The sequence below is a fragment of the Rhinoderma darwinii genome, chromosome 4 (genome assembly GCF_050947455.1).
Source record: "Rhinoderma darwinii isolate aRhiDar2 chromosome 4, aRhiDar2.hap1, whole genome shotgun sequence".
NCBI classification, from domain to species: Eukaryota; Metazoa; Chordata; class Amphibia; order Anura; family Rhinodermatidae; genus Rhinoderma; species Rhinoderma darwinii.
This window is the reverse complement of record NC_134690.1, coordinates 359,829,736-359,852,078: the sequence shown is the minus strand read 5'-3', so window position 1 is coordinate 359,852,078 and position 22,343 is coordinate 359,829,736. Positions and strand designations below refer to the sequence as shown.

General features: G+C 41.4%; 1 protein-coding gene across 1 annotated transcript in view; it reads right to left on the bottom strand.

Annotated features, from left to right (window-relative positions):
• Positions 1-22,343, bottom strand: part of SPTBN1 (spectrin beta, non-erythrocytic 1) — a 161,727-nt gene that overhangs the window by 93,139 nt on the left and 46,245 nt on the right. Inside the window, exon 2 of the mRNA XM_075863017.1 lies at positions 17,817-18,001. Coding sequence (XP_075719132.1) covers positions 17,817-17,958 — 142 coding nt within the window. The 5' untranslated portion in view covers positions 17,959-18,001. The remainder of the gene's footprint in view (positions 1-17,816; positions 18,002-22,343) is intronic.

Below are 22,343 nucleotides of genomic sequence, written 5' to 3'. Positions count from 1 at the left end.
CCTCCCATCATTTTTCCAAAGGCTCATTGTCAAACTTTCACTAGAATGAGAAAAATGATAACAGCCTTTTATCACTGCAAGAAATGTTCATGTGAATCAGGGAGCGACAGCATGAAGAAAGGCTGGGGTGACAAATGGTAAATAAGTGCCCTGCCTTAACATGGGGGGCTTCAGATAATGGTCTGGTAATGAGACCTGATCAGAGTACTCTACCTAGTAATGTAGTATTGAAAAGTTTGGACCATACCAATGTGGTGAGGAAACGTTAAACAATATAATGGACAAGAAAAATGTGGAGCAGCTTCCACGTCATCCATTTCGGATCTAGCTATTATTTGTCCTTTGCAGGATAGAGAATTAAGTTAGTCATCTGCTGGAGCAACTATTCCTTTTTACCCGCATTAGATTTTCTATATAAGACGCAAGCTAAATTCATTTCATTTGTTTTCCCGCCAAAATGTATTGATATTACAGATGAGTCTTTATCTGATAAACTTTTGCTTTAAACAAATATTCTCGTCTGTGTAGGGTGTGAGCAGATCTTACATTCCAACACACACAAGAATTAGGTTTCCACAGAGTAATATCACCTGCGAGCGCTGTATAGCATTACAACCTTTGGGCGCACACAACTCCACAGCAAGGTAACATAATCGGTGGTCTGTGACGGGGTCGGGTGTGTGTGTAATCTTCAGAAAGGATTCAATGCCACTCTCCTTTACCATGAGAAACCAGATTATTTATTCAGAATTTCAATGATACCATGTTTAACTCTGTATTGTAGCAGCAAATCAAGCTATCAAGACCCCAGAAAACCGCCGATTCTGCTGGGGGAAGCCGCGACCAGTCTGACATTTCCTGTACATAGGCAGTAAGTCGTTATTACATGATGGCAGACATTAGATGAAAGTCCATCCATGTAATACAGAGATGGCGCGAGTGTACAAGGTAAAAAAAAAAAGCCAGTACTAGCTAGTGGCACTCTGCTCTGGCTCGATGAGGGAGGTGCTGAGTGGGGCTCCCCTCCTCTAGGACGTCCATATGTTCTAATAGAAAATATGTACAGATGTTCTCCTGATGGGACTGCTCATCTAATTTCACATATACAAAGAGAAATATATTGAATTCCTTCATGTACATGTAAATTATTTATTTTCATGCAAAATCTTATAGTCTATAGCCAACTGTACTGGCATAACTCATGTAACCTATCTGAAGAACTTATGAGAACTATTACATTATTAAATGACAACATTTGTCATACATGGACATGAAGATATTATGGAGGATTAAAGAGGCTCTGTCACCACATTATAAGTGCCCTATCTCCTACACAAGGAGATCGGCGCTGTAACGTAGGTGACAGTAATGCTTTTTATTTAGAACTATCTATTTTTACCACTTTAAGTGATTTTTAGCTTTATGCTAATTAGTTTCTTAATGCCCAAGTGGGCGTGTTTTTACTTTGTACAACGCCCACCTGGTCTAGAGGAGTGTATGACGCTGACCAATCAGCGTCATGCACTTCTCTCCATTCATTTACACTGCAGATAGCGATATAGCTATATCGTTATGTGAAGCTACATACACACACTAGAACATTACTAGAGTGTCCTGATAATGAACATACATTACCTCCAGCCAGGACGTGATGTGTATTCAGAACCCTGACACGTCTGAATCTTTTCTGTGAGATTTCCAGCAAGGCAAACTTTATCTCGTTTACATCGTAATCTCGCGAGATTACGTTTGCCTTGAGGTAAATCTCACAGACGCTACAGAAGTGACAGGATTCTGAATACACATGACGTCCTGGCTGGAGGTAATGTATGTTCATTATCAGGACACTGTAGTAATGTTATAGTGTGTGTATGTAGCTTCACATAACGATATAGCTATATCGCTATCTGCAGTGTAAATGAATGGAGAGAAGTGCATGACGCTGATTGGTCAGCGTCATACACTTCTCTGTACAACGCCCACCTGGTCTAAAGAAAAACACGCCCACTTGGGCATTAAGAAACGAATTAGCATAAAGCTGAAAATCGCTCATAAAGTGGTAAAAATAGATCGTTTTTCTAAATAAAAATCATTACTGTCACCTACATTACAGCGCCGATCTCCTTATGTAGGAGATAGGGCACTTATAATGTGGTGACAGTCTCTTTAAAATGAATTGCCTTAAGGGTATGTTCACACGCAGTAGCAAAATAAGTCTTAAATTACGGAGCAGTTTTCGCCTGAAAACAGCTCCCGATTTTCAGACGTTTTTGTAACTACTCGCGTTTTCCGCGGCGTATTTTACGGACGTTATTGGAGTTGTTTTTCAATGGAGTCAATGAAAAACGGCTCCAAAAACGTCTCAAGAAGGGACATGCACTTCTTTGACGCGGGCGTCTATTTACGCGCCGTCTTTTGACAGTGACCCGTAAAATTACACCTCGTGTGAACAGAACATCGTAAAACCCATTGAAAGCAATGGGCAGATGTTTGTAAGTGTAATGGAGCCGTTTTTTCAGGTGTAATTCGAGGCGTAAAACGCCCGAATTACGTCTGAAAACAGTGCGTGTGAACATACCCTAATGGTTGACATTTTATTATAGAAGCACTTAGCATTTTTTTCAAGACTTAAAGGGGTTGTCCAAGATAAAATGACTGTTAAAGCTTGTAATTTATAAATGTAAATACATTTGTAATATACTTACATTTTCCAAAGTAGCCCCGTTTCCAGATCCTGCCGTGGGGTACTTGACGGGTGACATCACTCTCTGGCCGCTGTGTTGATCTTCAATTCTTTTCCAGGTATACGACACATCACTTGTGAAGTGCCCTGTACGGGCTGTTCTGTTGTAACGCGCATGCGCGGTCCCTGCTGTTACCTCGAGAATAGCAGGGACCGTGAGAACAGCAGGGACTGCACATGCGCGTTACGGGCTTGCAGCAGAACAGCCCATACACGGGAACATCACAAGTGACTTGTCGTATACCCGGAAAAGGATTGAAGATCAACACAGCGGCCAGAGCCAGTGCAGAGGGTGACGTCACCCGTCCAGTACCCCACGGCAGGATCTGGTAACGGGGCCACTTTACATTTGTAATATACTTACATTTTCCATTTCCATTTATAAATTACAAGCATTAACGCATAGTCATTTTATCTCGGACAAACCCTTTAAGTCAGTCAAGTAAAGGAGACACCAGACACTACCAAGGACCTAAGGCCCTTTTATGTGGGTCGATGATTGGCAAAGGAGTGCATGTTTGTTCCCGTTCATTGGCTCGCATAAATATGGGCGCGATCAGCCAGAAATCGCTCGTTCGTCATTTTATCTTAAATGCTGCCCAAAAAATTGTTTCTTTTCAGCATATCTCCACGTGTAAACCGGGAATGTGCCAACATCTAGATGCAAACTGTATGGGGACGAACTATTGTATTAATAAGCGTTCATTCCCACCGTTCATTGCTCCATGTCATTGTCACTCGACGCCCATAAACTGGCATGAAATCTGCCCGTGTAAAGCCAGCCTACACAAAGATTACGCAAGAATGAAATAGAAACAAAAGAGATGGACGGTCCAAGGAGATGTATGTAAAATGCACATACATTACATATAACAGAAAGCTTTGACTTAAGGGCACAAAGTAAGATGACACGAAGGAATGTATTTTGGCTGGCAACATAAGCAAGAGCTTCCTTTCATCTGTTTCCCGTTCCTACATAGAAAAGGAAATCGCTTGAGATAACGCTTCTCGGACTGAAGTTTGAATCCATTTCCTATTACATCTTCTGAATAACCCAACCAATAATGAAAAATCATGACAAAAACAGAATCTACGTTACCAAAAAAATCTCTATTTAAATGCGAGTCACATTTGAATTAATCATTGACGAGTATTAATAGTTTATTGTATAATCTTAAGCGGTTTGTACACGTAGTGGTTGTGCTGTGCTGATTGGCGCACAGCATCACGCTGCAAAAAACGCATATGGAATACAGCTTTAAATTTTTTTACATGCTTCCCTGTACTTGCTGCCAGGCCCAGTGTTCGGTTGATAGCAAGTTCATTTATAAAAAGGCTTCAGTTTAGGTTACATGGAGCCTCGTAATAAGGAACCTGCAGGTCTGGACAAACCACAACTGTCAGACAACGAATAAGTTTTTTTTTCCAGAAAACGCTTTTAAGTGTAATAATTATATAAAAGGAAAAGTTCTGCAACTTTCTAATACACTCGGTGTTTCAACTTCTTAGGGCCTGTTCACATCAGCATTAGCCTTCCGTCCATCCATCCATTCTGTCGGCTATGTTGGCATTTTTTGTTTTCATGGAAAGCGTAGCGTGCTGCGCTATTGTTTCGATGAAGAAAAAAAACAAAACAGAAACCTAGCGGAACATAGTGAAACACACTCAAAAAAAATACCATTGAAATCAATGGTATTGCAAACGGAAACAATACTTTCCGTTTGTCTTTCCGTTCATCTGCTTCTCTGACGGTACAGATTAACGGAAAGACGTACGGAAGACCAGCGCTGATGTGAACATTTTGAAAGTCAGTTGCTTTCAGTGGGGCCGAAAAAAAAAAAAAAAAGAGACAGACAGACCTAATACTATTCACTGCTAAGGTTTTGCTACAGTTCTATTTAGCTCACCGCTTACATACATTGGATACAGTGAGACTATCATTGGGATGTTGTATACTTTTGTATTGTACTTTGGAAAAATAAAAACCAAATGAATTTCAAACATTGGATACATCAGCAGCAGAAATCTCCCTCCGGTCCTGATTGTTTGCTATAAATTTATCAGTGTAGGTAAAAATGTCTCAGCCTGGATCGTAGCAAACCCTGAACTTAAAGGGGTTGTCTAGTCATAAGAAATTGATTGCCTTTCCTCAGGAGAGGCAATTAAATTCTGATAGGTGACCATAATGAAGGAGAAGCAGCGCTTGTACGAGCGCCGTGACCCCTTCAAAACTGCTGATTGTCGGGTGTCTAATACCCACCCATCGATAAGATATTGATTGTCTATCCTGAGGATAGGCCTTTCATTTCTTAAGATTGTAGAACCCCTTTACATCCAGAAGCTGAAAAGCTGATCATCAACATCTTGTGGTCAGTTAACAGCTAAAATTGTTTAATACAGTGTCAAATGAAAAGGACTTGGATTTTTATTTTAACGTCTCATTGGACTTTAGTGTGACAATTCACCCGCCCTATAAGGCTGGGTTCACAGTGTTTTTTTACAGGCGGAAAATTTGCCTCAAAATTCCGTTTGGAATTTTATGGCAGATTTTGCTCTGCCTGCATGCAGATTTTCGCTGTGCTTTTCGCCTGCGGCCGTTGAGTGCCGCGGGCTAAAAACACAGCGAAATACGCTTACCCTGCCTCCCATTGATGTCAATGGGAGGTCAGAGCCGTAGACGCCCGAAGATAGGGCATGTCCCTTTTTCCCACGAGATGTTTTTTCCGCTTGCGGGAAAAAACGCCTCCACCTCCGATTGAAAACAATGGGAGGCATTTTCGAACGTTTGACGCGGTTTCCGCGTCAAAAAAAACTGTGTGAACTGGCCCTAACACTTTTATTACACCATACATAGCAGGTCATGTCTTACCACTATTATGTTAAATAATAGCACATATAAAAAAAAAAAAGCTGTACAAGTCAATACTTCCTATACGATCGATAAAAAATAAAGGCTATAAAATATAAATGAGTGTTTCCCAGACACCACTATGAGGCCCCAGCTTACTTCCATGTCTAGGAACAAGCAGTTCAAAACAGCAGGGGGGCTGCGAGCGGCCGCCAATACATACTACAAGCGCGAACTAGTGGCCTGCAAATAGCACTTCTAATTCAGACTCGATGTTCAAGCTCCAGATGCGATAGCCCCAAGGATCGTAAACTGATTAAATGTACAGTGAGACAGACATCTGCTAATGTGGTTATTGTGGTTTAATGTTCCTCTCCTGTATCAAGTGAATCCTTCAGATGTCCTTCTCATCTGACCTTGTTCTCTCATGCACTCAATGGCGCAGCACGCTCGTTCATTATTCAGCAGCATCCCTCTGGCCTTGTATCCCCACAGAAGATAATTTTCTCTTAAAATCAATATACGCGTTTTTATATGGTACCAAATCCCAGCTCAGCTGCCGCCCCGCATTCATTTAACTATAAAATACATGCGAGGGCTCTTAGGCCAGGATCTGAGTTTTGATGCAGTTTTTGGGGTGATTTTTATAGCCAAAGTTAGAAATGGATGTAAAAGGAAGGACATGTATAAAGAGAAGACTGATGTGTCTACATTCTTATGTCCAGTCCTGTGCCTGGTTAAAAAAAACAGAGCCAAAAACTGCATCAAAACGGCTTGTGTGATTCCCGGCCTTAAAGACTATGTAAACCTTCGAAGACTTATTTTATGTGTATCAGTGTGTTTTGTGCAATTCGTTTTTATTAAAAAAAAAAAAAAAAAATTTGCTTTTTCAGATACAGCTTCTGAAACCGGAATTCGTGAGGTAAGCGGGACTAACTGCTTTGGTGACAGCGGGTCCACGCAGGATCCAATTTTTATCGATCACATCTAAGTTATGAACTTTGTCACGCAGGACCCGCTGTCAAAGCCATCAGTCCTGCTGACCTGACTAATTCAGGTATCAGTGCAGTATACAGCTTGTACGTATCCTGGATTTAATAAAATCAAATTACAAAGTTGTATCAAAATAAAAACACTTCTTCAAAAAGGTGTACATATGCTTTAACCCCTTAGTGACTAGCATATTTTAGGCCTTATTCACACGAACGTGTTTAACGTCCGTGATACGCGTGTGAAAATCACGCGCGTCGCACGGACCTATGTTAGTCAATGGGACCGTTCAGACATTCCGTGATTTTCACGCAGCGTGCCGCTGCGTAAAACTCACGACATGTTCTATACTTGGCCGGTTTTCAAGCATCACACACCCATTGAGGTCAATGGGTGCGTGAAAATCACTCACAGCACACGGAAACACTCCCATGTGTGGCTTGTGATTCGCGCAACATTAGATCAGGAAATGAAAGGAAAAATAAAACCACTTCATTTATTTTTCTAAACATCAAAACCGCATGTCATAAGGATGCCATATGCGTGAAAATCACGCAGCCATGCAAACACTTATGACACACGGAAATGCAACGTACGCAAAACGCTGCATTTTTTACGCGCGCAAAACGCACACGTTCATCTAAATAAGGCCTTAATGACCAATTTTTTTTCGTTTTCCATCGTTTTGTTTTTTCTATTTCCATAGTTTTTTTTATATTTCCGTCTACATAGTTGTGTGAAGACCTTTTTATTGCCGGATTAGTTGTATTATTTAATGGCACCATTTTGGGGTTCATATAATATTTTGATTAACTTTTAACAACTTTTTTTGGGGGGAGGGGATAGAAAATAAAATCCAGCAATTCCACCCTTGTTCTATGCGTTTTAAATAACATGTTACCTTTATTCTATAGGTCGGTACGATTACGACGATACCACTTATGTATAGGTTTCTTATGTTTTACGACTTTTGCACAATAAAAACACTTTTGAACTAAGATTATTTGTTTTCGCATCGTCGCATTCCAAGAGCCGTAATTTTTTTATTTTTCCGTCAATGTAGTGATAAGGGCTTTTTTTTTTGCGTGACTGGACAGTTTTTATTGGTACTTATTTGGGGTACATGGGATTTATTAATTAACTTCTGTTTTGGGGGCACCGAGAAAAAAATTCCGCCGTCGCTTTTTGCGGTATGTTTTTTTATAGCATTCACCTTGCGGTTTAAATAACATGTTAACTTTATTGCTTGGGTGATTACGATCACGGCAATAACATATATGTGTACTTTTAAGTTGAAAAGTTAGGTACGCTGGCAATAAATTAGTGATATCGGACACCCAAAAAGTACAATTCAGACAATTTTTCGGTCGTTGTCAGGTGCAGTCCTTGGAAAGTCATTCATGCCAATTGACGAGTCTGCATCCCATTATTACAAGCCCAGACAAGGCTACAGAGCAAGAAAGAGATCGATTTTCCATTTGTATTATGGCATGGACGGCCATTTTTTTTTAGAATGACTTTGTGATCTTTCCAGAATATCTACATAACTTTTACAATTTATAATAGATTGCATACCCACCATATCTAATGGCCGTGCAGGTTTACAGACCATTGCCCAGTGTCTTATGTCTGAAAAAAAAATTCCTTTGAGTTTGTCAAGCTATAAATTTCACCAAAGATAGGCAGCAAAAGTTCTGCACCCAATGTTTGCTTCTCCATTAATAATTAGAGACTATAAATTGTGTCCCGAGGAACCTATTAAAGATCTATATATTACAGCATGCTTCCTCACCATAGACTGATCCATACTAATGACTTCCTTATTCAGTTCTGCTCTCATTTATGGCTCTAATGTACTAGCAAGTACAATACCATTAATCAGGATGAGCTACACTAGATGCACTTAAGGGGGTTTTCTGGGACTAAGACATTGATGACCTATCTATCCTTAAAGGTTTTCTAAAAAATGTACGTAGCGTTTGTTTTAGGTGATTTTAAGCAACTTCTGAAATTTTTGTACTTTTGAAGATACAGCTTCTATGTATCCTGTATACATAGAAGCTGTATCGTTCGATCACCGATCCGGTCAGGTCAGCTAGCTTGGCTGAAAGCTGGTCCTGCGTGTCTGACACGCAGGATCTAGCTAATAACCAATCACTACTAAGTTCATGCAGGACCAGCTTTCAACTGAGCCATCAGTCCAGCTGACCTGAATCTGTATCTTGCCGATTCCATGTAAACAGGATACATAGAAGCTGCATCATAAAAAATAAAAATATTTTTAACAGGATTTGAAAAGTTGCTTAAAATCACCTAAAACATTGTTTTATTAAAAAAATAGGAGTTCAAAAGGTGTACATAACCTTTGAACGGGTTTTCCAGTCCTTAGAAATTAGTGGCCTAAACTCCAGTCGGGTGGCGGACTCCCAGCAATCCCGCTGATAAGCTGTTTTGAAGGGGCTGCAGTGCTCGTGGGAGTAGGCTGTAATACTGGGAACCACCACTACAAGTGTGTCAGCGATTCAATGTGTGAGCAGTGAAGGAAATGAAGGGTAAGCGCTGCGGCCCCTTCAAACCAGCTGATCGGCGGGGGTGCCTCGAGTCGGACCCTGACCGGAGGCCATCAATTTCCTAGGACTTGTAAACCCCTTTAAGGCAATCCATGTTTGATCGGTGAGTGTCTGACACCCAAGATTCAGGCTGATAAGAAGTTGAAGTAATAGCGCCATTTTTTCAGAGATTTGCCACATGCAGTTTAAAACACTATCAGTTGTTCCTTAGAAATAGCCTGCAAAGTGCCACATTGTCAGCAACAGAGATAACCTACAGACACTTAGAAGTCTTTCAGATGCATCTAAGGCTTCCTTCACACTGGCGTTACCATCAGTTTATCTCTCCTCCATCAGAGGAAGAGAGGATCGATACATTAAAACGTAAAGCAACGGTTCCAAAAGAAAGACCATTTATTTCAATGGTAATTCTCTTGTATCAGTTGCTTACAGTTTGTCTCCGTTCGCTAGGTTTCAGTTTTTTTGAACGGAAACAAAAGTGCAGTCTGCAGAACTTTTTTTTAGGTTAAAAAAAAAAAACGGAAACCTAGCGAAAGAGACAAACTGAAAGCAACTGATACAAGAGAATTACCATTGAAATCAATGGTAATTCTAACGGAACCGGTGCTTTCCATTTAATGAATCGATCCTCTCTTCCTCTGACGGAGGAGAGAAACGGATAGTAACGGTGGTGTGAACTTAGCCTCAGCAGCAGACTACAATCCGCTTTCACTGCTACTAATAAGGCAGCAGACACAGTGACCGTACGTGTAGGGAGTAAAGGACCGGGATCTTAATTCTTTTTAAAAGTGAACCTACAATAAAGTTATTCTGATATTCTGGAATTTAGAATAGGTTTGCGAATGGATATGTTCTGCCCATTTCTGACCGATAAAACACAGGCTAAAAATAGAGTAAATCTACTTAACAGAGACTCTTGAAATATCATCTTCACTTAAGACAATGACCATGAATAAGCTCCCAATACACCAAAGGGAGAGGCCGGGAAGACATCCTGTTTATCTCTGGAGGATTCTGACAGCCATGGGAATGACGACTGAAGGAAACACTCCAATAATAAGATGGGCTAAATTGCGGAAACTGGCCCCTCCAACACATGAACAGGGAAACAAGACTTCAGAGGCCACCCACTCACATTTCCTCTACCTAAGGGAATGCAACAAAAATACCAGATTCTGCCCTGGAGAGCTCAGTCGCTTGAGATAAGGAGACATTTGTCCCTCTTATTGATAAAACTATTTGAACGGGGCGTGCAGTGGACGGCTGATAATCCATAGAACATATGTGCTTGGAAATACATTCTAGTTATAGCTGCTTGGCTGGCAAGTACTACGAAAAATAATTATATAATTGCACGGCTCCATGTAATTTCTATTAGTAATGATATGATAAATGGAAATAATTCCATCTAAGCGTAGACACAGGGTGTGGCCACTTAAAATATTTAACATGAAAGGAGAAGACCAAATCAAATTTCAAACTAGATCTGTGTGTTTATACTTCACTGCAAAACTCTGAGGTTTGTAATCCAAGTCTTTTGATCATCCTACACGGACTCCCTCCTGAGACTGACGCTTTGGAGGGAGCTAGAAGGCACCAGTTGAAGGGGGATCTACCATACGATCTTAAAGTCTTCTAAGAAGGGAGTCACATAGGGGCTCACATGCGTAAATCTAGTCTCTGTGCTTAAAAGGATAATGTAAACATTCCTTGGGTTTTGCTCTTGTAATGAATAGTGGAGAGCAAGCAACAGTATGACACTTATGCAGGGGTTTAGGGGGGGGGGGGGTGGAGAATGACCAAAGATTAGTCATGCACCGCCCCCCTCAGGCACTGCACTAGGCATAGTGTATCAGTCTTGCCTGTGGTGTTGCTTTAAAGAGACACTCCAGCAAGATTTTTATTGCGGCCCCATTTTGTACAGTACACCTGATAAATGGTAGGGCAGGCCGTCCTCTTACCAGGCGCTTTGTTACAGAAATATCCCGGCTGCAATTCGGTCAGGTGACCGGCCGATTTCTACAGCGTCTGCTGTGTGGGCGGGAAGTCTCTCTTTATGCATTCCTATGAGACGCCCATTGAGCGCCTCATAGGAACGCATACTGAAAGGGACTTCGAGTCCACACAGCAGACGCTGTAGGAAGAGGCCAGTCACAGTGCGGTCACATGATTGAGTTGCGGCCGGGATATTTCTGCAACAAAGCACCCGGTAAGAGGATGGCGTGCCGTACCTTTTAATTGTGGAAAAAGTTGCCAAACAAGCATCTGCCAATGCATTCCATTAAGTAAATGCATGTACATAGTAAAACAGATCACTTGTAAAAAAACATATATGCAAAAGTAAGGCTGGGTTCACACGACCTATTTTCAGACGTAAACGAGGCGTATTATGCCTCGTTTTACGTCTGAAAATAGGGCTACAATACGTTGGCAAACATCTGCCCATTCATTTGAATGGGTTTGCCGACGTACTGTGCAGACGACTTGTAATTTACGCGTCGTCGTTTGACAGCTGTCAAACGACGACGCGTAAATGGACTGCCTCGGCAAAGAAGTGCAGGACACTTCTTTGCAACGTAATTTGAGCCGTTCTTCATTGAAGTCAATGAAGAACAGCTCAAGATTTACGAGCGTCAAAGACGCCTCGCATAATGCGAGGAGGAGCTTTTACGTCTGAAACGAAGCAGCTGTTTTCTCCTGAAAACAGTCTGCCTTTTCAGACGTAAAAGTTAGCTAGCGTGTGCACATACCCTTATGTAGTTCTCCAGGAAAAAAAAAAAACTCCGACAAAAAACAAAAACACTGATGTGGTAAAATATTCATAAAGTGCCCAAGTTCAGCCTTTTTAATACTAGTGCATATTGCATAATAAGTTAGTTAACTTAGGCCTCGTTCAAATCTGCGTATGAATAGAACAGAACGAAAAATACAGGAACCACTGATTCCGTAGCATAATGGACACCCTCGATCGACGGAACCCATTGACTTTAATGGGTTCAGTCAAGTTTCCATCACGTTGGACATCATTTTACTGGAAATCGTGCAGCATGCTACGTTATAGTTTCCGGCAGAATCTTTGATAGAAGCCCCTACCAGAGCTTCCAACACAGATGTGAACGAGGCCCAACAAGTAGGGCCCGTTCGCATCTAGTTTTTGGGCCTAATAATTTGCTGCTTGTGCCTTACATTTTGAACCTATAACCAACGTCTATGAAAGTTCTTATTGCTTTGCCACTAGATATGTCAAACTGGCTCTTGGGTTGATCGAACTGCTACAGATTGGTCCACAACATTTTGTAAAACATACTTATAATACCAGAATTACAAATTGTCTAAAATCACAATAATCGAGAAATTCTACATCAATATCAGACCAGAATTGACGCTCTCCCAAACTCTATAGAATTTCTCTGGAAAAAAAAAAAGAAGTTAATTCAATGGCTGTATCTCCACAAGTGACAGCTGCTAATGGGGCGGAAACATGAATGACATCATGCAGTAATAACGATTAATAGACTGTACAGAAATACACCCCCACAGCCGCAATTAAAAACAATTGAAGCAGTAGAGTCTTTATAAACGGTCGGCACATGGGAACCTTGACACAACTTCCTATGTTGCTGTACATAATTTCTGACAACTTTCTTGAAGTATCAGCTAGGTCTAATACGGTAACGTTGTAAGACTGGGGGGGTGAGATTTACTCATACTGGCGTACCGACCGGAGCTAAGCTAGTCGGCAACAGAACGTGTACCATATATCCTTCCCAAAACACACCGCTGTTACGGAATATGGTGCAGGACAGTGATCACCAAAGAGTTATACCTGCTGTTAGTCACCACCACACTTCTAAACAGAAACCTAGTGGAGAATGTCCATTAGTCAGACTTTAGGCAACTGGAAAATCATGCCGTATTACTAACACTTATTGAAATAGTGGCAGCACACTATGCGGACGGCCCATGTTCCGATTTATCAGAGGTCTATAACCTGTAATTTTCCTGATCTACAACTCCCAGCACGCTAGAAAACCACTGATTGCTTTAGGGTGCTAGTGAGGCCCTAGAAACAAAAAAGGTTACATGTGTGAAGTCAATTACTTCATAAATCTGGCAATTTGCCCCCAATCTAGTCCAATATTTTTCCCTGTGGGGATGCCGGTCATTTAGAAGCCCACACTGCAAAATGGCCGCAACTATGAGACGGATTCTCTAAGGGTGTAAAAAAACAAAAAAAAACACCACCACTTTACTATAATTGCAAATGTGTTTTGTGTGAATTGCTGCACATGTATATACAGCAATATTGTGCCTAAATCATTGCAGGTTACGGTCACCTGTATAGCCCAGGTAGGCGGGTTTCACTTTAGCGTCCACAATGGGCGAATACTCTGATCTTCTGAGGATCATATTGATCTATGTATAATTCAGTAGAACCGCGGGAGGCAGTATCGCAGTCATGATAAAAACCCTAATATGTACCTTTATTACGACCGTCTGAAGGCAGCCACAGCTCTATTAGACATGCCACGTATGTTACATAGATATTTCAAATAAACAACATCTTTGAACTTTGCCTTTATTATATCAGAGTTACATGAAGACCCCCGACAAGCCGCAACCTCCTACAAGATCAACACATTTACATGAATCCAAGTGCAAGTGTGTTCTGTACTATCGCTCTGCTTAAAAAGGGGTCAAGATTTACTTCAAGCTCCTAAAACAGAGGGGTTTGGTGCTTCGCTTTATAGTCTTCAGTGCAAAAGCGCAGTGGGCGATAAAGTCTGCAGCAGAAAGCTCATTGGGGATTTTTATGTATCCTCCTTTGGCTTGTGATATGGGACAAATCATCATCAGAAAATAGGAAGTTGTCCATAGTTTACATAATACAGCTGAAGAACACGATGTGCTTGCAAAACCTGAATGCCGCTAATAATCTCTACAGCGCAATGTGTGCTGGACACTTGGGGAAGAGGGGTTTTTAACGTCTCTGCCATTTCAGAAGTTCCAATATATTCCACAGCACTGAGATATTCTGCTTCAAGGTCAAAATGCAGCAAGTTAGCATGCGATCTGGGGAATCATTAACAGATTGTGCCATAAAGGGCGTGAGGCTGGGAGTCTGACATAAGCTCGTACTTCCTCACATATGAATAATATACAGCGTGAACGTTTATTTGCCTTGAGCTCCCTGTAACAGTCTTAGGCTATGTTCACACGGAGTATTTTGGGGGAGGAATATCTGCCTCAAAATTCCGTTTGGAACTTTGAGGCAGATATTCCTCTCCCTGCACGCCGATTTTCGCGCCGTTTTTCGCCCGCGGCCATTGAGCGCCGCAGGCATAAAACAGCGAGAAATACGCTTTCTCCTGCCTCCCATTGAAGTTAATGGGAGGTCGGAGGCGGAAGCGCCCGAAGATAGGGCATGTCGCTTCTTTTTCCCGCGAGGCAGTTTTACTGCTCGCGGGAAAAAGACGCCGACGCCTCCCATTGAAATCAATGGGAGGCGTTCTCGGGCCGTTTTTGCGACGCGGTTTCCGCGTCAAAAAACTCTGCAAAATACCCCGTGTGAACATAGCCTTAACGTACTAACAGACATAATCCTCAACCTTGTCTCAAAATTATTTCTAGAATGTTTTGCTAATGGGAGGTGGGAAGTAAAACCCAACTTCTCAAATATCCATTAGGAAAATATAATTTCACAGTGATTTGTCCATGTTATTACACTGAAATAGATTTTTAGACCTTTTGCGGGAAGTATTTATTCTGCACAGACTACGGCCCTGTTCACATCTGCATTCGGCATTCCGTTCTGGTCCGTCAGAAGAGCAGAACGAAAATGCCAGCAGTGCAGGCTTCATTGAACAACGGAGAGAACCGCCGCCTGAAGGAACCTGTTGGGTTTCTGTCGGGGTGTCCAAGGTTTTACCGTAAATAGAGCAGCATGCTGCGTTATTGTTTGAAGCGGAATCAGCGACGGAGGTCCCTAACGGAGCCTCTAACGCTGATGTGAACAGGGCCTAATGATGAATAGATAGCCCCCTCAGAAAGTCTTAGCTAGGGTTAAATCCAAGACAAGTCTATGAGTAACAAAATTAGGGGGTAAAAATATAAAGGACATTCACATTGAAGACATTTAATCCACCAACCTAGTTTAAAAAAAAGGAATTTCATATGATCAATAAACGGGTTGTCCTATTAGGGCATATAAACATCAGAGTGCGGGTTGGGGTCCCCCACGTGGGACTTTTCTCTATGAGCAAGAGTGGAGAGGCGCTAACAAGCAACATCTCTCACTCAGGTGGACTCCGGCCGTCCATGTATCACATCAGGGTCCTCTTACACAATGCGACATAAGCCGTGTAAATAAGAGCCGATCAACGTGACAGCTAGTTGATCAGCGCTTGTTTGCGCCTTTCACATGGAGCTATATTTGGGGATGAGTGACCATCACTAGGACCGCTCGTCCTCATACATTTCTATCATGTCAACAGCACATCTCCCGGTTTACACAAGGAGATGTGCTGCAGACAATGGTAATATTTCTTGCAACATAAAAGATATAATAAGCCGATAAACGAGCATTTGATCGTTCATCGGCTGATCGTCGCCCTGTTTACACAGGGCAATGATCAGGATTGAGCGTTCCCATGAATGCTCTTTTGCCTATTAATTGGCCCATGTAAAAGGGCCTTAACACTACATTTACCTTACAGCGGCCCCTTCTTTCACTGGCAAAACCAGCTGTTTGCCACAAGGGGCCTTTAGAGTCAGACCTACTTCGATCGGCTTGCAGCTCACACTAAATGGTCTGATGAGACAACCCCTTTAATGTTGTGATGCCATAAACAAGCAGCGCCAACAAGGAGCCTCTATGACGGGAAAGTGTCAGTAGATTTTACGCTTCCAAACAGTTGACACCGCTAGGTAGCCATCGGGTAACGGACTCTACCTAGTTTGGCAGTCACTGCGCTGGGCAGAATAAAAAATTGTTTTCCACTAATGCAAGCAGGAACAAAAGGTATGTCCCTAATCCATTACACGACGGCTACCTAGCGGTCAAACCTTATTGTAGCGTAAAATCTACGTCAGTTTCCGTTTAGGATTTGGGAATTGTGTAGCTTGCAGTTCTTTAATATATCAGAAACATCTCCTTTACAAGCAGAAGCGTTCCAATAATTGCAGATTCCCCGCTCATGCCATCATTGCTATTTTCTTAACCCAGTAATGCTAAAGCTGAATAAGCCATGTCTAATGTATTTTAATATTAAAGCAGGTTTATAAAGGTCATAATATATATCTAGCTATAGCTACATCTAGAGATTAGCACAATACTCCTTCCAGCCTTGAAACCCTCTATTCCAAAGTTCAATCCCTTAATAGCAGAGGGTGGAGAATTATGCAAAGTACTGCTGACCTTCAGAAATGCTGAAGTTATGGCACATCCACTCAAACACTTGGGAAGTTACCTCCAGGCACTGAGAGGGTTAACTACAGATGGCCCTGACCTTGACAAACAACTGTGCGTAACATGGGTTTTAGTCATGTGAAATTGTGGTTACAGCGATTTGGCTGCATATCTGCTAAAGCAAAAAACCCAGTGAATTGTAAATTGTGCTTATTTTAGAACACAAATAAACAGTATTTCAGATATTTTTTCTGTTCAAGTGTTTACTTCAACAGCAAATTTGTAAGCACAGAAGAGAGGTCTGCAAAATACCAACCAGAATATGACGATAAGCAAAGGAAGTTCTGTTCCTGCAAAATATACTAATGGCCCTTGAATACGACCGTGTGTGTGTGCGCGCCGCTCGAGCATCGTCCATGATCTGTGGAAAGATATGATATATTCTATCTTTACACGGATCAGAGAGTCTGGTCCGTTTTCACGAACCCAATTCAACCACTTAAGTGAATGGGACCATAAAAACCTTTGGGTGCCACTCGGTGCCGTGAAAAACAGCCTAAGTGGCACACGGTCGTGTGGAAGAGTTCTTAAGGGAGTTGTCCACGCTTGTCCCAACCTAGCATTTGGTTGCGGTTCTCTTTAGAATACGCTATATCGTGAATGGTAATTATGTATTATTCACACATTGGGCCCCATGTCCGTACGCACAACAACCAGTCATCAAAATTGACAGCTGGACTCAGTTTCTTCAAGAGTTTTAATACATGGGGCCCATTATGTTGTTGACCATGGATCCTGTTGGGTTGTGTTAGGCTCCGTGCACATGGCTGTAATACAGGAGTAAAATATTAAGTATCAAGTATTAGCTCACATCCGGTCCTGTGAGATCACGACAGCCTTTCCCAAAAGAGTCAGAAGTATAGGCTTTATTGATCTCAAAGGCAAAGATCCGGATCTTGACACTAAATAAACATCTCATGCTACTAATTGTAATATAGTAATGTGCACAAAGTCTTAGACTATCCTGCATTTCTCAAGTCAAAGAACGCCCATTACTTGAATTTTTCCTCAAGGAGTCCTGTGGGAAAAACTACAATAGGGAAACCGCATAAACATTTTTTTATTTTTTATTTGTTTTTTAGCCCCGGCATCACTCCATAGCCATGAAAGATAAATAACGGACATACATATAAGACACAGTTCCCAGCTTCAGGCATATGGCAGAAAGCGTGCCATCAATAAATGCTCTGAACCTACCTGCTAAGGCCTTGATGCGGGATCTCTCAAATAGTCGGGCAGAGCTGTTCTCATTGTCCCATTCATCGTCCCAGCGATTGTTGACATCGCTGTATTGCTGTGTAATCTCAATGTTGTCAAAGTCGGTCGTGATAGCCGTCATTCTGAACCTCCCTAACCGATCATCAGCTACAGCTCACTCAGATCTGAAAGGCAAGCGAGTGACAAAGTTACTGGGCAGAACATTCGTGAATAAATTCTTGACATCTGAAACATTTCAGTTCCACTATATGTAAATAGGAGTGGACGCCCAACAATAACGACAAAATACCCAATTGTCTAAGCTTACAATGCACGCTGCACACATCCCTGCTTTAAAAGGAGGAACAATGTGAATCTATGTTCAGTCAAGAACTTCAAAAGCCATTCAAATTAAATTTTCCTAGAAGTTATTGAATTATAAAACGACAAGTTAGGTCTAAAGTTACTTTAAAACAAGTGCCATTTGTGCCATTACAAAAAGGAAACCATTCCCCCCCCCCCTTTTCATGGTTTGCACATGAAATGACCTATATTGTCACCAGTCACAAGAGTATCTGCCTCTGTAGAACGCCTTCTCAAAAACGTGAACTGCTGGGGCGCACACAGAAGAGTTTTCCAGTTGCCCAGAAAAGCCCTTTGACCAGAAGGCCCTTACATACTATGGGAACTCAATTGTATCCGCCATTCGGCGCTTTTCATGTGATGCAGGCACTATGATTACGTCAGAAGAGTCCAGGCCTGCATTGTTGGAAGAGAGGATGGAGCGAGGGCACTGCGTGTGGCACCATCTACAGGGGGTACTATATACACAGGTTTTTTTTCCTACCAGTAGCGGTTAGCACATATTCACTTGCCTAGACCTTGTTATTTTTATTACAGCTTGTGATATAAAGTGCTTGGCTGGTGAATAAGTGTAGCCCACTTCTCGAAGCGTAAAATCTAGAGGGTAGCGGGAGCATGGTCAAAGTAACTTAGTTTGAAAAGTATGCATTGGAAACCCTCCTTTAAAAATCCTGCCTTTGCCCCTGCCCTTTAAAGTGAAATTAAGCAGACCAAAAGTAATAAATCCTGCTCAGATTCACTTAGAGTCTGTCACCACATTATAAGTGGCCTATCTTCTACACAATGTGATCGGCGCTGTAATGTAGATTACAGCAGTTTTTTTATTTAGAAAAACTATCAATTTTGACGGAATTATGACCTATTTTAGATTTATGCTAAGGACTTTCTAAATGCCCAATTGGGCATGTTTTACTTTTTGACCAAGTGGGCGTTGTGGAGAGAAGTGTATGACGCTGACCAATCAGCGTTATACACTTCTCTCCATTCATTTACTCAGCACATAGTGATCTTGCGAGAGCATGATGTGAAGTCACTTACTCACACATTAACTTTACTAAAGTGTCTCTCTCGAGTGAATAGACATCACCTCCAGCCAGGACGCGATGTCCATTCACAATCCCGACACTTCCGTAGCGTTTGTGTGGGACTTAATGACAGGAAGTGTAATCTCGCGAGATCACTATGTGCTGAGTAAATGAATGGAGAGAAGTGTATGACGCGGATTGGTCAGCTATCAGTCCAGCATGCTTAAGAAAGGTCCTGCTGGACTGAAACGTTGCACGGGAGATTAAAAGCTTATATTTTCCTTAGTGCTGCCTCTGTCTATTTCTGTTTATCCGATATTGAGGACCCTGGACCAGTGGAGGCGTGCATCCCTTCTGTGGTCCAGTGCTGTGGAATCTTTTCCTTTGCCAATTGGTCAGCATCATACACTTCCCTCCACAACGCCCACTTTTTCAAAAAGTAAACACACGCCCAGTTGGGCATTAAGAAAGTAACAAATCTAAAATAGATCATAACTCCGCCAAAATTGATCGTTTTTCTAAATAAAAAAAACACTGCTGTAATCTACATTACAACGCCAATCACATCATGTACAATATAGGCCACTTATAATGTGGTGACAGAGCCTCTTTAAGGGCGAGCCTACGTGTAACGATAATAGGGATTTCAAAAAGAGAAAACAATATCTTTCAGAGACTGCTGCAAAACTAAATCGGTTCCAACCACTGGACATCATCAGACAGAACATTTATCTTTTAGGCTATGGCTCCGGAGCGACATGAAGTTGCCTTAAATTTGCAGCATTAGTGCAACTTCAATGTTTCTCTATGACTAAAGAAGTTGCAAGCAGCATAAAATGATAAAAATACTAAAAATAAATTTTTAAAAAAAACTGACGATATAGGGAAATATTGACGTCACCCACAAGACTGTTGCAATGTTGCCTTCACATTTTTCTCAGTTACTATCGGTAAAAAACTATAAATCACAACGTTTACTTCAACATCACCATAGAAGGGATACATATGTGGCATTATAAAGTGTATACGGTTTCCTACCATTTTAATAAGTAAAATGATACCTCCAGGCCTGGTAAACAGCTCAAAGTTCTCACAAAGGGGGCAAGATATTCGGCTATATATGTGGATACAATTGTACCCCTAGGTCAGAGTTATAGAAGCATATGTAGGATGTAAAATTGACTATCGAGGTGACATCTACCCTTTAAACCAACTTTTCTTTTTTTTGGATTTTCGATCTTTTAAATACAAAAGTAGTTAATGGTATTTCTACCTAAATTTGTAATATTTATGATTTCAACAATATTACCATCCATTTTATGTACAGCAAAAGAACTAAGGTATGAAATGAAGCGTATAGGAAATCGCAGTTCAGATTCACATCTCTCCTATCATTATACTGATGCCACCGCAACCCTCAACATTTCTGGGAAAACACATTAGTCCCTGTGCCAATCCCCTCAAAAGAAAGCAGCAATTGTAACAACTTTTATTTACAGCGATAGAACTTGCACAAGTCTCAGATTTACAGCTCACAGGTCACATCCTTTTTGTGAGGTTTTTTTGAGCCTAAAAGGAAATGGCTTTTAATGTGTCACAAAACTCCAGAATATCTTTAGAAATAGAAGCACATATATACGGACTGGTCAAAGACCTCTGTTCTACGCGTAGTTATCCTCTCCTCCAGATATACATTCGTTAAAAGACAATGCAGTGCACAGGATGTCCACTTTTTCCAATGTGAAGAGTGGACATCCCGGTTACATTATTGCCAAGGTGATTCGTGAGCGCTTTACAAATACAAAAAAAAAAAAAAGTAGTAAAAAAAACAAAACACAAAAAAAACACAACCTAAGCATTCTCTACTTATAAACAAAATCTTCCAAACCACTCTACATTCTCACCCCTCACAATATAATGGGAAGACCTCAGAAAGTTTTGTTCGGCATAACTTGGAAGCAGATTCCATATTTTTTTTTAAAAATGACAGGAAACATTAGGAGGTAACCTATTAGCAGAATATGGATCTTATAGATTAGTCCACTTGTATAAACACACTCTTCGGGCTCGTCCACACGCTGCGGAATTGCCGCCTTTTTTCCGTCCGGAACTTCAGTTGTAAAAAAACACTCAGCAGTATACAGTAGCAGCATAGTGGATGAGATTTAACAAATCTCATCCACATGCTGTGTAAAAAAATCAGAGCAGAAATTGACCTGCGGTGCGTATTTTTCGGACCGAAGCATGTCAATTCCCGCTGCGGAAAGTGGCCAATATTGCGGCGTTTTTTTGAGATGTCGCCATCAACTAACATTGTGGAAAAACGCAGAATACGTACCATTTTCTGCCGTAAAAAAACCGCAGAAAATGGTGCGTTTATTTTCAATGGAATTGCTGCAGAAATTTTCTGCAGCAATTCCGTTGTGTGTGGACAAGCCCTTAAAGTTCTAGTAACCAGGCTCAATTATATCTACTAAGTGGCCACCTAAAGTGACCGTCCCTAAGGCGGCTCACAAATGGGACATAAGCAAACCACATATGCATTTAGAGGGCTTATCCCACGAAGACAAACCTTTTTAAATAGAATGCTGCCCAGAGATCACCGTGACCAGCTTTTGTAAACCCAGGAGATCAGATGTAAGGGCCAGGGGAAGCCATGAGGCTATGATTGAGCCCTCAAATATACTAGGGAACCTGTAAAATACTGATGTAATTGGGTCTGTGTCAGGGTGTCAAAGTTAAATTACAGAGTACAGATGCATAAACCTGAAATTTGTTTTTTTATTTCTCCCTAGCTTTGGTATTCTACAGATGTAGGGCCACAAGTGCTGATGCTCCATCTTGGATTTTCAAGAGGATAAAAGCATAGGTAGGGTTTACATGAGGATAAATTAGAAACAAAAAAGGAAAAAAATTGCAAGAGACATCATATGAGATTTTTCTGCACTTCATAGTAATAATACACATTGCATGCAACTGCACATCACATGTTATTATAAGTTGCCATGTAAGCCTAGCTTTAGGGATCTAGGCCAAAAAGCTCTGCCTTAGGCCGGATTCACACGAGCGTATATCACGGACCAAACACGCTGTGAATCCGGCCTTACAGAACCACACATGACGGATTGAACCTGCAAGT